At 44.2% G+C, this 14,112-nt stretch overlaps 1 protein-coding gene across 1 annotated transcript in view; it reads left to right on the top strand.

Annotated features, from left to right (window-relative positions):
* Window positions 1-32: 32 nt before the first annotated feature.
* The window catches only part of CDCA5 (cell division cycle associated 5), a 17,991-nt gene continuing 3,911 nt past the window's right edge, over window positions 33-14,112 (top strand). The window contains exons 1-5 of the mRNA XM_081968577.1: window positions 33-143; window positions 5,078-5,190; window positions 7,396-7,458; window positions 8,218-8,262; window positions 10,200-10,730. Coding sequence (XP_081824703.1) covers window positions 89-143; window positions 5,078-5,190; window positions 7,396-7,458; window positions 8,218-8,262; window positions 10,200-10,730 — 807 coding nt within the window. The 5' untranslated portion in view covers window positions 33-88. The remainder of the gene's footprint in view (window positions 144-5,077; window positions 5,191-7,395; window positions 7,459-8,217; window positions 8,263-10,199; window positions 10,731-14,112) is intronic.

Here is a 14,112-nt window from a genome sequence, read left to right as displayed (position 1 = left end):
CCGCTCGCCCGCGCTTTTCCGGGGCTCGGCCCGACGTCACTTCCGGCGAGGCACTGGCGGGCGATTTCAACGGCGCGGAGAGGCCGCCATGGCGGGAGGCCGCCCCGGGAGGCGGGCGCGCTCGGCCGGGGAGGCCCGGGAAGGTGAGGGTGGGCTTGTGAAGGGCGGGGCTCGGGGAGAAGGCCCGGGGGAGGGAGGGGGCTTCCCTGCCTCGCTTCCAAGGCGCCCCTGCGCCCCCCCCGTGCGGTTGCGGCGGTTCGCCGGGCGCAGGAAGGAGGCGGTGGGGCTGCGGGGGTGGCTGGACGCTTCATCCGCTTGTTTATTTCCCGCCTTTATCTCCTGTTATTATATCTCGCCTTTATTATAATAATAATATATTATTATTATTTACTTTATTCATTAAACGAAACTCAGTCAAGTCAACATTTTAAAAAGTGTCATGCGCTGATGGTTGATACGGGTGCCTGCATCCTAGGTTATCATCATCATAATCATCATCATTCACTATACTTTGCCATTATTATTATTATTATTATTATTATCATCATCATCATCATCATTATCATCTTTTTATTTTTATTATATCCTGCCTTTACTCATTATTATATTTCACCTTTATTAGTATACTTTGCCATTATGATGATGATGATGATGATGATGATGATGATGTAGTTAATCTTTGGTGAGATTCACAGCCTTTGGGGCTGGTTGGTAGCTCAACAACTCGAGTCCTAACCAAGGACCCTAGGAACTGTTAAGGTAACGTCGGAGGATATAAGTTGTTCCAAGTAGGGTGGATTTTTTGTAGAATCAGAATGTTCAAGTCCGATAAATTTATAGAGTTTCCAAAAAGCGAGGTAGCCCTTTAGGTATTGCTCCAAGGGCTCCAATTACAATTGGGACAACACTTGATTTCTTTTTCCACAGTCACTCAACCTCCATTTGCAAGTCCCGGTATTTTGTGATTTTTTTCTTGCTGTTTATCTTCAATAATTCTTCCTCCTCCTCCTCCTCCTCCTCCTCCTCCTCCTCCTCCTCCTCCTCTTATTATTATTATTATTGTTGTTGTTATCTTTTTATTTTTATTATATCCTGCATATATTTTTAAGTCATTTGTGTATAGTAGATGATTTATCTTGCCATGTCGGCTTGAGATTTGGTATCCCAGTTTTGTGTTTTGTAGGATTATTTTCGGTGGAATTAATGCAATGTTGAACAGTAGTAGTGAAGGTGAATCCCCTTGGAAGATTCCTCATCTGATGTTGACTTCACCAATGTTCTACCCATTTGCTCTTAGAACTGTTTTCCATTTTTGCATATTTGCTTTCAAAAATGTACAGATATTTTTGCTGATTCCAAAGTTTTCCAGACAGGTGTTAATCTAGCTGTGGGGTAATGAGAATTTATTATTTTTATTTATTTTATTAAATTTGTTAGCCGCTCCCTCTCCACAAAGGGACTCGGGGCGGCGTACAATAAATAAAAACACATATTATAAAATTACACATTGTACGGAGGAGGTATAAAACACAATGCAATATTATAATAACATAGAAATATTAAAATAAGTTAAATTAAAACCCCAATGGAAATTACAAGTTTAAAAATTGCCAGAAGGAATAAAATGGAGCTATGGTTGAGCCAGGCCTGCTAGTTGAAAAAGGTGGGTCTTGAGTTTTGAACGGAAGGAGCGGAGGTCGGTGGTAATCCTAATATCCGGGGGGAGGTCATTCCAGAGGGCTGGGCCCATCACAGAGAAGGCCCTACTCCTGAGTCAAGTGCCTTCTTGTAATCAATCCATGCCATATTTAAATTTATTTTTCTTCATTTTGCATTTTTTAGTACCATTTTGTCTACAAGCAGCTAATCTTTTGTTTCTCATTTTCGATAACTTTTTCCACCTTATGTTCCCATGACTTTCTCGATATGGGTAAATCATATTTTTTACATAATGACCAGTGGGTTAATTTAGCAACTCGGCCATGTCTAGCTTTGTAATCAGTTTGTGCGATTTTGCTGCATTCACATATTAAATGTGAAACAGTTTCAACTTTGCCGTTGCAAAGTCAGCAGTTTGGGTTGTCGGTGGATTTTTGTGTCTTCGCTTTCATGGCATTAGTTTGTAGTGCTTGTTCTTGAGCAGCCAGTATTAAACCTTCTGTTTCTTTCTTGATAGTTCCCATCTTAAGACCATGTCCATGTCAAGTTGTCATCACATTTTCCTTCAACGTCTTTCAAGTGCTGTCCATGCAAAGCTTTGGTTTTCCATTTATTTAATCTATCATCCAGCTGTTTTCCCTTATATTTTGCCTTTGTTTCTGTTGTTTTTATGCTGTTCTGTTTTCACTTCCTGCAGCAATTTTTCTGTACTTTGCTTCACATAATCACTCAAACTTCATTTTTCTTCTACAGTTTGATGTATTTTTACTAAAGTTGTTCAAATTCATGGTGGTGGTATTATTATTATTATTATTATTAGATTGGGTTTGGCATTTTCATCCACCTGTTGTGTCCTTCCCAAGGGCCTGGGATAGGCAGATAAGAATAGTGAATAGAATTATTTATTTACAGGTAGTCTTTGATTTACAACAGTTTGTTTAGTGTAAAAAAGTGACTTATGGCTGTTTTCACACAATTGTCACAGCGTCCCCATGGTTGTGTGATCAAAATTCAGACACTTGACAACCGATTCATATTTACAACCAGTTGCAGTGCCACAGCGATCCCCTTTTGCGACCTTTTGACAAGCAAAGTCGATGGGGAAGCCAAATTCACTTAGCAGCCATGTGACTAATTCAACAGCTGCAGTGAATTCACTCAACAAAGGTAGCAAGGAAAGTCGTAAAATGGGGCAAAACTCTCTTAACAAATGTCTCACAATGCCACGGAAATTTTGGGGGTCGTTTGCGGTTATAAGTTGAGGACAACCTGTATGGGCCTCCCATCTTACCACAGGGTGTAACTTACAATCTATAAAGATAAACATTGTATCTACTAAAAAACATAAATAAATGCAAATCCAGACCCTACGGTTCAGTTAAAGATGGGGTGGGCGGGAGCAGAATGGGGTTCACCCCAAGCCAATTGTCACAGTCCGGTCTTTAGACTCTTATGGAGCCCCAGGAGGATTGAAGCTGATCTCACTCCAAGGGGGAAGGGGAGATGTTCCAGAAGGACATTATCTCATCTTTGTTGTTATTATATAATCAGATCGTATGGGAATCCAGCCAAGGGAGGTTTGGTAGGCTTGGAGGCCTATCGCGGCCCACCGGTGGCCAGCAGAGTTGGCAGCAGATTCAGACAGTGAGGAGGTTGGGGAGGAACCTGGGCCAGTCCTGGAGTCTGGGGAAGGCTCTGAGGAGGGCTCTGTGTCGGAAGCAGGGAGGGAGCCAGGGCCGTATGCCAGTTGTCAGCTGCCTTCGGAGTCGGAGATCAGTAAGGCAGAGGAACAGCTGGAGCTTGTTCCCAGTGTGCGCATGCGCAGAATTGCCAGGCGAAGGGAACAGCTAAAGAACAGGAGTCGGCTTGGGCATATGGCCACAGGTGGATGATGAATGGCCCCTCCCAGGGGAAATAAAAGAGGAGCGAAAGGGGAGTGGAGTTTGCAGGAGACCGTTAGTTCGGTTAATTGGTTTGTGATTCTCCGAGACTCACTGCGAAGTTCTGCAGAGATCAGCCTGGCAGCTCTCCAAGCCAGATGAGGTCTGTGACTGTAAATCCTCCCTTGAAAGACTTTGCTGGGGGTGAAGGAGCAGAATTCACAGTCAATTAATAAAAGGGGTTCTTGTCGGGACGAGGAGTTTGCTTCAGGCTCCCGGGAAGCCTCGGTCAGAACATGGCATGGTTTATGGTGGCTTGAAGCAGGCTGGGGAATTCTGGGAGTTGAAGTCCGCCAGGCTTAAAAGTTGCCAAGGTTGATGTATGATCAAGGGTTGCTAGCTTAGCCCATTGATATATGATACAAAAATAAATACCGTATTTTTCTGACTATAAGACGCAACTCCCCCCCCCCCCCCCCCGCAAAAGAGGGTGAAAATCTGGGTGCGCCTTATACACTGAATACAACATTTTGGCCTCCTGAAACTCCGTCCCCTTCTCAAAAATGGACATGCAGAGGGTTTCGGAGGCTTGCAAAAACGGGCCATTGTTGCCCCCCCCCCCCGAACACTCTATAAGCCTCCCAAAGCTCTGCATCCCCCCCCCTTTTTTTTTCTTTTTGCAAAAAATGAGGTGTGCAGAGGGTTTGGGAGGCCTGCAGAGTGCAAAAACCTTTTTTTAAAAAATTACCTCTTTAAAATCATGGTGTGCCTTATACTCCGATGCGTCTTATAGTCCAAAAAATACGGTAAATTTTGGGACCCTTCTAAATCAGGGATCCCCATTCCCCAATCCGTGGACCAAAGACTGGTTGGCGCAAACAAGCAAAGCCCCATCGGTGGGATGCAGGCAGCATACGAAACCACGCCCCCCCCTCCAGTCCACGGAAAAACCTTTCCACGGAATTGGTCCCTGGTGCCCCAAAGGTTCCTCTAAAGAACTCTTGCAGAGGATGGTGGGCAAAACAGTCCTGTTTCACAATAGACCACTTAACACGCCTGTCCGTAAGCCAGTCAGCCACACTGGGGCTTAGCGTGAGTGCTGCTTCTGGGGACATGTGATGTGAAAGCCCAGCATTTGGGAAAAGGCATTCATATTGGGAAAAGTGGAAGGAGAGAAAAGAAGAGAAGGACGACCACAGGGGCAATGAACGCACCCTTTCAAAGAAAACCTCCCTATCAGTGCTGGTATTTACTTACTTTCCCTCCTGGTTCACAAATGTGAGTGTGCACTTTGCTCGCACACGCCCCGTCCATGCAAGCGCTCGGCCTCCCGCGTATGCGCTTTGTTCACATGTGTGGCTTGCACGCATGTGGCCGACTTGGAAACATGCCTAAAGAGGAGGGCATGGAGCCTTGGCGAGTGGGCGGCCCCACCTGCGATTTCCACCACTGGCTGAATCCCGCCTTTGCGTGCATGGACTTTTATTATTTTTCTTTTACATTTTTGATCAACTCCTTTTATCCTTTCTATTCCCCAGGTGCTGCTTCCTCTCCCCCCAGGCGGAGGTCCGAGAGAAACATGCCTTCCTCAACTCGTCTAGTGTCCCAGGGTAACCCCACTGGGGTGGCCAGGAAAATGATGGGCACCCCGGTACGACAAAAGCATTGTTGGGTTCTTTCATTCATGGAATTGGAATAGGAATAGAATAGGAATATAGAATAGAGTAGACTAAGCATAAGAATAGAATAGAAATGTAGAATAGAATAGAAATATAGAATAGAATAGAATAGAAATATAGAATAAGAATAAGAATAGAATGGAAATATAGAATAGAATAGAATACAATAGGAATATAGAATAGACTAAGAATAAGAATAGAATACGAATAGAATAGAAATATAGAATAGAATAGAAATATAGAATAGAATAGAATAGCAATATAGAGTAGAGTAGACTAAGACTAAGAATAAAATAGAATACGAATAGAATGGAAATATAGAATAGAATACAATAGGAATATAGAATAGAGTAGACTAGGAATAAGAATAGAATACGAATAGAATGGAAATATAGAATAGAATACGAATAGAATAGAAATATAGAATAGAATAGCAATATAGAGTAGAGTAGAGTAGACTAAGAATAAGAATAAGAATAAATAGAATACGAATAGAATAGAAATATAGAATAGAATAGGAATATAGAATAAAATAGAATAGGAATATAGAGTAGAGTGGAGTAGGCTAAGAATAAGAATAGAATAGAAATATAGAATAGAATAGGAATATGGAATAGAGTAGACTAAGGATAAGAATAAAATAGAATACGAATAGAATAGAAATATAGAATAGAATAAGAATAGAATAGAAATATAGAATAGAATAGAATAGCAATATAGAGTAGAATAAGAATAAGAATAAATAGAATACGAATAGAATAGAAATATAGAATAGAATAGGAATATAGAATAAAATAGAATAGGAATATAGAGTAGAGTGGAGTAGGCTAAGAATAAGAATAGAATAGAAATATAGAATAGAATAGGAATATGGAATAGAGTAGACTAAGAATAAGAATAAAATAGAATACGAATAGATTAGAAATATAGAATAGAATAAGAATAGAATAGAGTATAGTAGACTAAGAATAAGAATAGAATAGAATACGAGTAGAATAGAAATATAGAATAGGAATATAGAATAGAATAGGAATATAGAATAGAATAGAAATATAGAATAGAATAGACTAAGAATAAGAATAGAATTCAATCAATTATACTAGGAAACAAATAAAAGAATATGAATTTTAAAGATACAAACAACATGGTTATAATCATAAGTGGGAAGAAAGGTACTAGGAAGGAAGAGAACTATAATACAGTTTTAGTAGATAATTTGACAGTGGCAAGAGAATTATTTTAGCAGAGTGTTGAGCATTCGGGGAAAAACTGTCCTTGTGTCTAATTGTTCTGGTGTGCAGAGCCCTATAGTGTCGTTTTGAGGGTAGGAGTTGAGACAATTGATGTCCAGGATGCGAGGGGTCTGTAGATATTTCCCCAGCCCTCTTTTTGACCTGTGCAGTGTGCAGGTCCTCAATGGGAGGCAGGTTGGCAATAATTGTTTTTTCTGCAGTTCTGATTCTCCTCTGAAGTCTCCGTCTGTCTTGTTGGGTTGCAGAGCCAAACCAGACAGTTATGGAGGTGCAGATGACAGACTCAGTCATTCCTCCGTAGAACTGAATCAGCAGCTCCTTGGGCAGTTTGAGCTTCCTGAAACTTTCAGAAATTTTCAGAATTTAAAATTCTGAAAACTTTCTGAAACTTTCTGAAACTTTCAGAATTTAGAATTCTACTTAAGTTGCGATGCATTTGGTAAGCCATACAGATAATCATTTAGGAACTGTTAAATGACAGTGAAAAAGGTGAGTTATCACCGTTTTTCACACTACGACCACTGCAGCGACAAAATTCAGACGCTTGGCAACTGACTCGTATTTGTGACGGTTGCAGCGTTCCCGGGGTCACCTGATCCCCTTTTGTGACCTTCTGACAAGCCACCTTGATGGGGGAGCAGGATTTGCTTAACGCCCATAACGCTAATTGAACAACTGAAGGGATTCACTTAACCACCATGGCAAGAAAGGTCGTGAAATGGGGCAAACTCACTTAGCAAACATTTCACTTAATAAATTTGGGTTCAATTGTGGTTGTAAGTTGAGGATCACCTGTATTTGGGGTAGGAGGGATTGTTTATTTTACAGAATATCAGATTCTGTGTCTCCAACAGAAAAATTCTCTCCCAGCTGCGTTTTTCTTTGTGCCCTGCTGAATATTTTTTTTTCCTGTCTTCTTTGTAGCTCCCAGGGGCTTCTGTCAAACGCACGATAACTCTGAGAAAGATTAAGCCCCGGAACCAGCAGGTGAGTAGTTGTTACGAAGCCGTTTATTATGCATGTTCCATCTTTTATCTGATTTTTTTAAAAAATATTTTTTTGTTGAAGCTCATCCTCGCAAAAGATGCAAATGAAAATACAGACAATAGGAAAGGCAGGAGAGAAACAGAAAGGGGAAAGAAGATGTGAAGGAAAAAGCCAAAAAGAAAGGAAGAAAAGCAATGGCTTCCAACTTTTTTCAGTGCAGTAATTAAATTAGTAAATTGTAATAAAGTAATAAAGCAAATGACACTTTTAACTTTCATATAATTAGTAACTACTAGTCATTTCAACAGCAACAAACGGGGTCATCAAAACCCAAAATCAACATTTCCTTTTATTCTGTTTCAAGTAAAAATGTAGAGCGATTTCCAAATAGAAACAAAACTGGATATATTATTTTCCTTAGTTAAGACACTCTTGCTACCTCTGCCAGTTATATTACTGTGAGAATTGACCTTCTTTCCTTGATGATGATGATGGTGGTATTATTATTATTATTATTATTATTATTATTATTATTATTATTATTATTATTATTATTTTATATGGTGTAATAGAATCCAGCAATCATGCATAAAAATTCAGCAAATCAGAACATAAAATGTGTTATCAAAATATAAAACATTAGAGCAGTGAACCATTTTTGAAAAACACACAGCATGAACGATGAATACAATTATGAATACAATTAATTCATGGCCTTAAGCCAAATAAGCTTAATTTTTTTTCTTTTCTGCTCCCCAGGACCAGGTGAAAGAAAGTGATTTAATTCCTCGTCGGAGTCCAAGGGTAAGCATGGCGCCATAGCAATTTTTGAGATTTAAAAGAAGGCCTTTCAGCAAGATGTAGAATCTTTTAAGTAGCCCAGACTTCCCCAATTTTCCCCCTTACCAGAGGGAGGCCCCTTGTGGAGTACTGTGAAGCCGTTACCAGGGCAACTCCACTGCGCTGTACAGTAGAAGCCATTTTACAGCCTTACAGTAGAAGCCATTTTAAGACACAACAGGCTGTATCGTAAGAGAACACAGACACCCCGAGGGGTGCTAGGGGTATCTTACCCCCCACAGTATTTGTTTCCAGAGAGTAAGTCATCTGTGTACCAAGTTTGGTTGAAATTGCCCCAGGCGTTCCAGAGTTACGCTGGAAACACACACACACTTACACACACGTTTTTATATAGACTAGCTGATAACCCAGCGTTGCCCAGGTATTTATAGACATCAAAGTGCTTGTCTGACAGGGAGCCATTGAGAGCCCCCTACTCCCATGCCCATCATCCCTGCCCTCTCCCTTCCCCCTCCCGTGTGCTCCTCTTTCCTGCCCTGTCTACGATCTTGGCCCTTTGCCCCAAATCCATCAGGCGCTTCCCCATTGGTCCACTGGAGGGCGAACATCACGGCTGGCTTTCCAGAGGAAGCCGCGAAGGAACTGACATCACAAACATTTGCCGCTCTAGGATGCCGCACTCGCTCTCCTTAACGGGCCTGGACTTTTAGTAAAATTAAAACGACGGGTATCTGCAAAGATGTTTGGAGAGAGGTCCATTTGCACACAATAAAACAAATCAGCCTAAATTGCTCTAAATATCGCTGCCAGCAGTCCAAATGGTTGAAGTTAACTCTTTTGAGGTGGGAGGAAGGAAAGTGATGAGGAAATATCTTTCTTATAATGGGAAATACGATTAAAGGTAGTCCTTGACTTACCACAGTTCATTTAACGCACAGTTCTAATTAACGTCCCTGAAAAAAGTGACTTATGACCGTTTTTCACACTTACGACCATCGAGGCAGCCAACTTAACACCTGCAGTGATTCACCTAACAACTGTGGCAGGAAAGGTTGTAAAATTAGGCAAAACTCGCCTAACAATTGTCTTGCTTAGCAACTGACATTTGAAGCTCAATTGTGGTCATAAGTCAGAGACTACCTGTAGTTTGCCAATTTCATACAATCCCAAAAGTGCTTTTTTCAAGAGGCTACTGGACTTTCTGGTTTTTCTTTTGAAAACGTCTCGCTTCTCATCCAAGAAGCTTCTTCAGCTCTGACTGGATGGTGGGGAAGGGAAGGATTTATCCTCCTTGCAGACAGCTGGTCATTTGCATCCTTTTAGAGGGTTGTTGAGGCCACTTGGAGGTTTATTTGTGTCTTCTTTAAATGCGTTTTGCTTCTCATCCAAGAAGCTTATTCAACTCTGACTGGATGGTGGGGAAGGGAAGGATTTATATTCCTTGCAGGCAGCTGGTGCTTTGCATCCTTTTAGAGGGTTGTTGAGGCCACTTGGAGGTTTATTTGTGTCTTCTTTAAATACGCTTCGCTTCTCATCCAAGAAACTTCTTCAGCTCTGACTGGATGGTGGGGAAGGGAAGGATTTATCCTCCTTGCAGGCAGCTGGTCATTTGCATCCTTTTAGAGGGTCGTTGAGGCCACTTGGAGATTTATCTGGGAAGGATTTATATTCCTTGCAGGCAGCTGGTCATTTGCATCCTTTTAGAGGGTCGTTGAGGCCACTTGGAGGTTTCTCTGTGTCCTCAAGGACATCTGGGTGGTACAAATCCTGTGTAGAAGGACCCATTTATCTGAGGACACAAATAAACCTCCAAGTGGCCTCAACGACCTTTTGCAATGGCTCCAGTTGCTCCAGTTGCAATGACTCAACCTCCCGACTCTTCCCCTTCGGCTGGTTTCCACCTTGTAGTAAGTAACACGGACCCCATTCCTGTTTTGCAGATCTCCTTCAAAGAAAACAAGGAGAACAGCCCCCCGGCGGCCCCCGAAAATCAAAGTCCCCGCGGAGGGGAGGCCCCGAAGAAAACCCAGCCTTTCACCCCGTGCTGCTCCTTGAACGCAGAGAACAGCTCACCGAAAGAGACTAACGTTCTGTCCCCGGTCAGCGCCAACACGCCGGGTTCCCCACCGGAATGCGAACGAGACCTCGCCATGTCCAAGCGTGTGCGCCGCTCTTACAGCCGCCTGGACGTCTCTTTGTCCCGCAGCTTCACAGACAAGCCGGATTTTCCCAGCTTCAGCCTGACCGGCACCTCCACGCCCGCCGGTGGTCCTGGCAAGCGGCAAACCCTCTTCGGTTTCGAAAAGCTGCTGCTCCCCGGGGATCTGGTGGAACCCTCCCCTCTGCATCTCATCTGCGCCCCCAAGACGGCGGAGGAGGAAAGCGGGGCCTTTGGGAAGCCGGACACCGACATCCCTGGCATCTCGTTCGGCAGGGAAAAGCGAAGGAAGAAGAAGGTGCCTGAGTTTGATGTGAGTATGTTGTGGCCCGCCAGATTCAGACAGTGAGGAGGGTTGGGGAGGAACCTGGGACAGTCCTGGAGTCTGGGGAAGGCTCTGAGGAGGGCTCTGTGTCGGAGGCAGAGAGGGGGCCAAGGCCGTCTGACAGTTCTCAGCTGCCTTCGGAGTCAGGCATCAGTGGGGCAGAAGAACAGCTGGAGCCTGTTCCCAGTGTGCGCATGCGCAGAGTTGCCAGATGAAGGGAACAGCTACAGAACAGGGGTCGACTTGGGAGTAAGGCCACAGGTGGACGGTGAAGGGCCCCTCCCATAAGAAATAAAAGAGGAGCGAAAGGGGAGGGGGCTTTTGCAGGAAACAATTCGTTCATTCGGTCGTTAGATTCCTTTCAGGAGTGTGAAGATCTGTCCGTGAATCTCAGAGACTCTGTGCCCAGAGTCTTTCCTTGCGCAGCCCCTCATTTGGAAAATATTCACATGGCAGCTTTCCAAGATAGATAAGGTTGGTAGTGATAAATATTCCTTAGAAAGACAGTTTACCAGGCCTTGGCTGAATGTGAATGAGAGGAATTCACATTTGTTTAATAAAAGGGGTTTTGTCGGGACCAGGACTCTGCTTCGTGCTTTTGGGGGAAGCCTAGATCAGAACAGAGAGGACTCGGCGCTGGGGGTAGCCAAGCTATGGCTGTAAACTTTGTGTTAAAATTATGGGCTGCTCAGATCCCGTAACCTGCCTTGTGCACGCGACTTACTAAGAGAGTGAAGTACCACTCCCTCCAGGCATGGGCCTCAAGTAAGTGCCTTATCTGGAGAGAAAACAAGCGACATCCTATGTTAATCTTGCAGTTTAATGCCAGATTTTACACACTCTCGGTCCATTTAATTTGCAGTCAACAATCTATAACTGACAAGCCCTTTCTATTTACTGTCCTGGAAACTTACCTCTGCTGTTAGGTCTCGTATTATCGTGTTATTTATGCTAGTGTATCTTTATTCTTAGTTGCATAATAAAAAAAACCCACAATAGTATAAAGAAGCTTTTCTGCCTGGAAAAGCCGTTGACTATTAAACAACGGGGTATAAATTTAGAAATAAAAAGTTTACTGGAGTATGAAGAATAAGTAATAAATGTCTGCCCGTAATATCTGGTAGAAGAGATAGGAAAATGGCTATAGTAAAAAACTGGAATGAAAGGAGGAAAAAAAACACCCACTACCCCCGGAGACACACACACACACCTCCGAGGTCAAACACAACCCTGATGTGGCCCTCAATGAAATCAAATCCTCCCCCCCCGGATCTAGTGTATGGCATATCATACATGGGCTAGCAATATATATTAACTTTGCACCTACATTAATACAGGTAGTCCTCAACTTACAAGAGTTCATTTAGTGACCATTTGAAGTTGCAACGGCACTGAAACATGTGACCATTTTTCACACTTACAACCATTGCAGCATTCCCCAATGGTCGACGTTTGCAGTTTCACTGGAAGCTTTCAAGAAGAGATTGGATTGTCGTCTTGTCAAAAATGGTGTTGGGCAGGGGGTCACCAAACTGCGGCTCTGGAGCCGCTTGTGGCTCTTTCCTCCCTCTGCTGCGGCTCCGTCACCGGTCGGCACCACAATTTTGAGAGGAGCTTCCGGTGGGGGGACGGGGAGAGAAGCAGAGTGTGCCAGGAGAAGACTCTATGGCAAGGGGAGGGTTTTCCAGTTGTCTCCACCATTGATAGGGCTTTCGGTTATGACGGGTAGAGGAAAAAGGCTGCACTAGGAGGAGACTCTATGGTGGGGGGACTGAACTTCCGGTCAGCTCCAGAATTGAACAGGGGGCTTCCGGTTAGGACCTTTGTGTCTCCCGGAGTTTTCTTTTCTGTGGGAAACGGGTCCAAATGGCTCTTTGAGAGTTCTAAGTTTGCCGACCCCCGGTGTAGGGCCTGCTTGGAGCGGGGAGGGAGGGGGGGTTGGTCTAGATGACCTGCAAGGTCCCTCCCAACTCTCTTAATCTATTTGTCTGTCCGTCCAACAGGCAAAGTCGATGGGGGAAGCCAGATTCACTTTAACAACGGGGTTACTAACTTAACAACTGCAGTGATTCACTTAACGACAGTGGCGCGATGGGTTGTAAAATGGGGCCAAACTCACTTCACGCCTGTCTCGTGCAGCCACTGAAATGTGGGTCTGGATTGTGCCTATAAGTTGAGGACTACCTGTATAAAGATGTGTGGAAACATTTAATCAAGAGTCTTGAAGGATTCTGATTGCCTTACTGCAGAACCTCTGTCGTCTTCTCTCATAGCGTGGATTGTTTTTGTGTGTGTACAATTTTTTTTATTTTATTTTAATACAAACAATCCATCTTCCATTAAACCAGTGCTTCTCAATTATTTTCTGTCATGCCCCCCCTAGGAAGAAGAAAACATTTCGCCCCCCCACCCCCCGCGCGACTGTAAATAGTATCATTTGTCTATAAAATTGTTATAAGTACACCTCTGCATAACATAGCACACCGGTCTTTCCTCGTCTCCCACCGTAGTCACATGCTTTCTTTCCTCTTTCCCTCTTACTTGTCTATCCTTCCTTCCACCCTCCCTTCCTCCTTCCCTTCCTTCCTGCCTCCCTTCCAGTTCCCTCCTTCCTCTTTCCCCCTGCCTGCCTGCCTTCTTTCCTCTTTCCCTATCCTCCTATCCTTCCTTTCTCCCTCCCTCCTTCCCTGCCTCCCTTCCAGTTCCATTCTTCCCTCCTTCCTTCTGCCTCCTTCCTGCCTGCTTGCCTTCTTTCCTCTTTCCCTCTTGCTTGTCTATCCTTCCTTCCACCCTCCCTTCCTCCTTCCCTTCCTTCCTGCCTCCCTTCCAGTTCCCTCCTTCCTCTTTCCCCCTGCCTGCCTGCCTTCTTTCCTCTTTCCCTATCCTCCTATCCTTCCTTTCTCCCTCCCTCCTTCCCTGCCTCCCTTCCAGTTCCATTCTTCCCTCCTTCCTTCTGCCTCCTTCCTGCCTGCTTGCCTTCTTTCCTCTTTCCCTCTTGCTTGTCTATCCTTCCTTCCACCCTCCCTTCCTCCTTCCCTTCCTTCCTGCCTCCCTTCCAGTTCCCTCCTTCCTCTTTCCCCCTGCCTGCCTGCCTTCTTTCCTCTTTCCCTATCCTCCTATCCTTCCTTTCTCCCTCCCTCCTTCCCTGCCTCCCTTCCAGTTCCATTCTTCCCTCCTTCCTTCTGCCTCCTTCCTGCCTGCTTGCCTTCTTTCCTCTTTCCCTCTTGCTTGTCTATCCTTACTCCCTCCTCCCTTTCTTCCCTCCCTCCCTGCCAGCAGCTCCTCCAGCATCCCAGCTGGAAGCAGCAGCACAACAGGCGAAGGGGTGGCGGTGGCAAGATCGGGCGACCGCTGCCCCTTTGTCCCTTCC

Source organism: Natrix helvetica (assembly GCF_964273705.1).
Source record: "Natrix helvetica genome assembly, chromosome: 16".
NCBI classification, from domain to species: domain Eukaryota; kingdom Metazoa; phylum Chordata; class Lepidosauria; order Squamata; family Natricidae; genus Natrix; species Natrix helvetica.
This window is presented reverse-complemented; position numbering and strand designations above follow the sequence as displayed.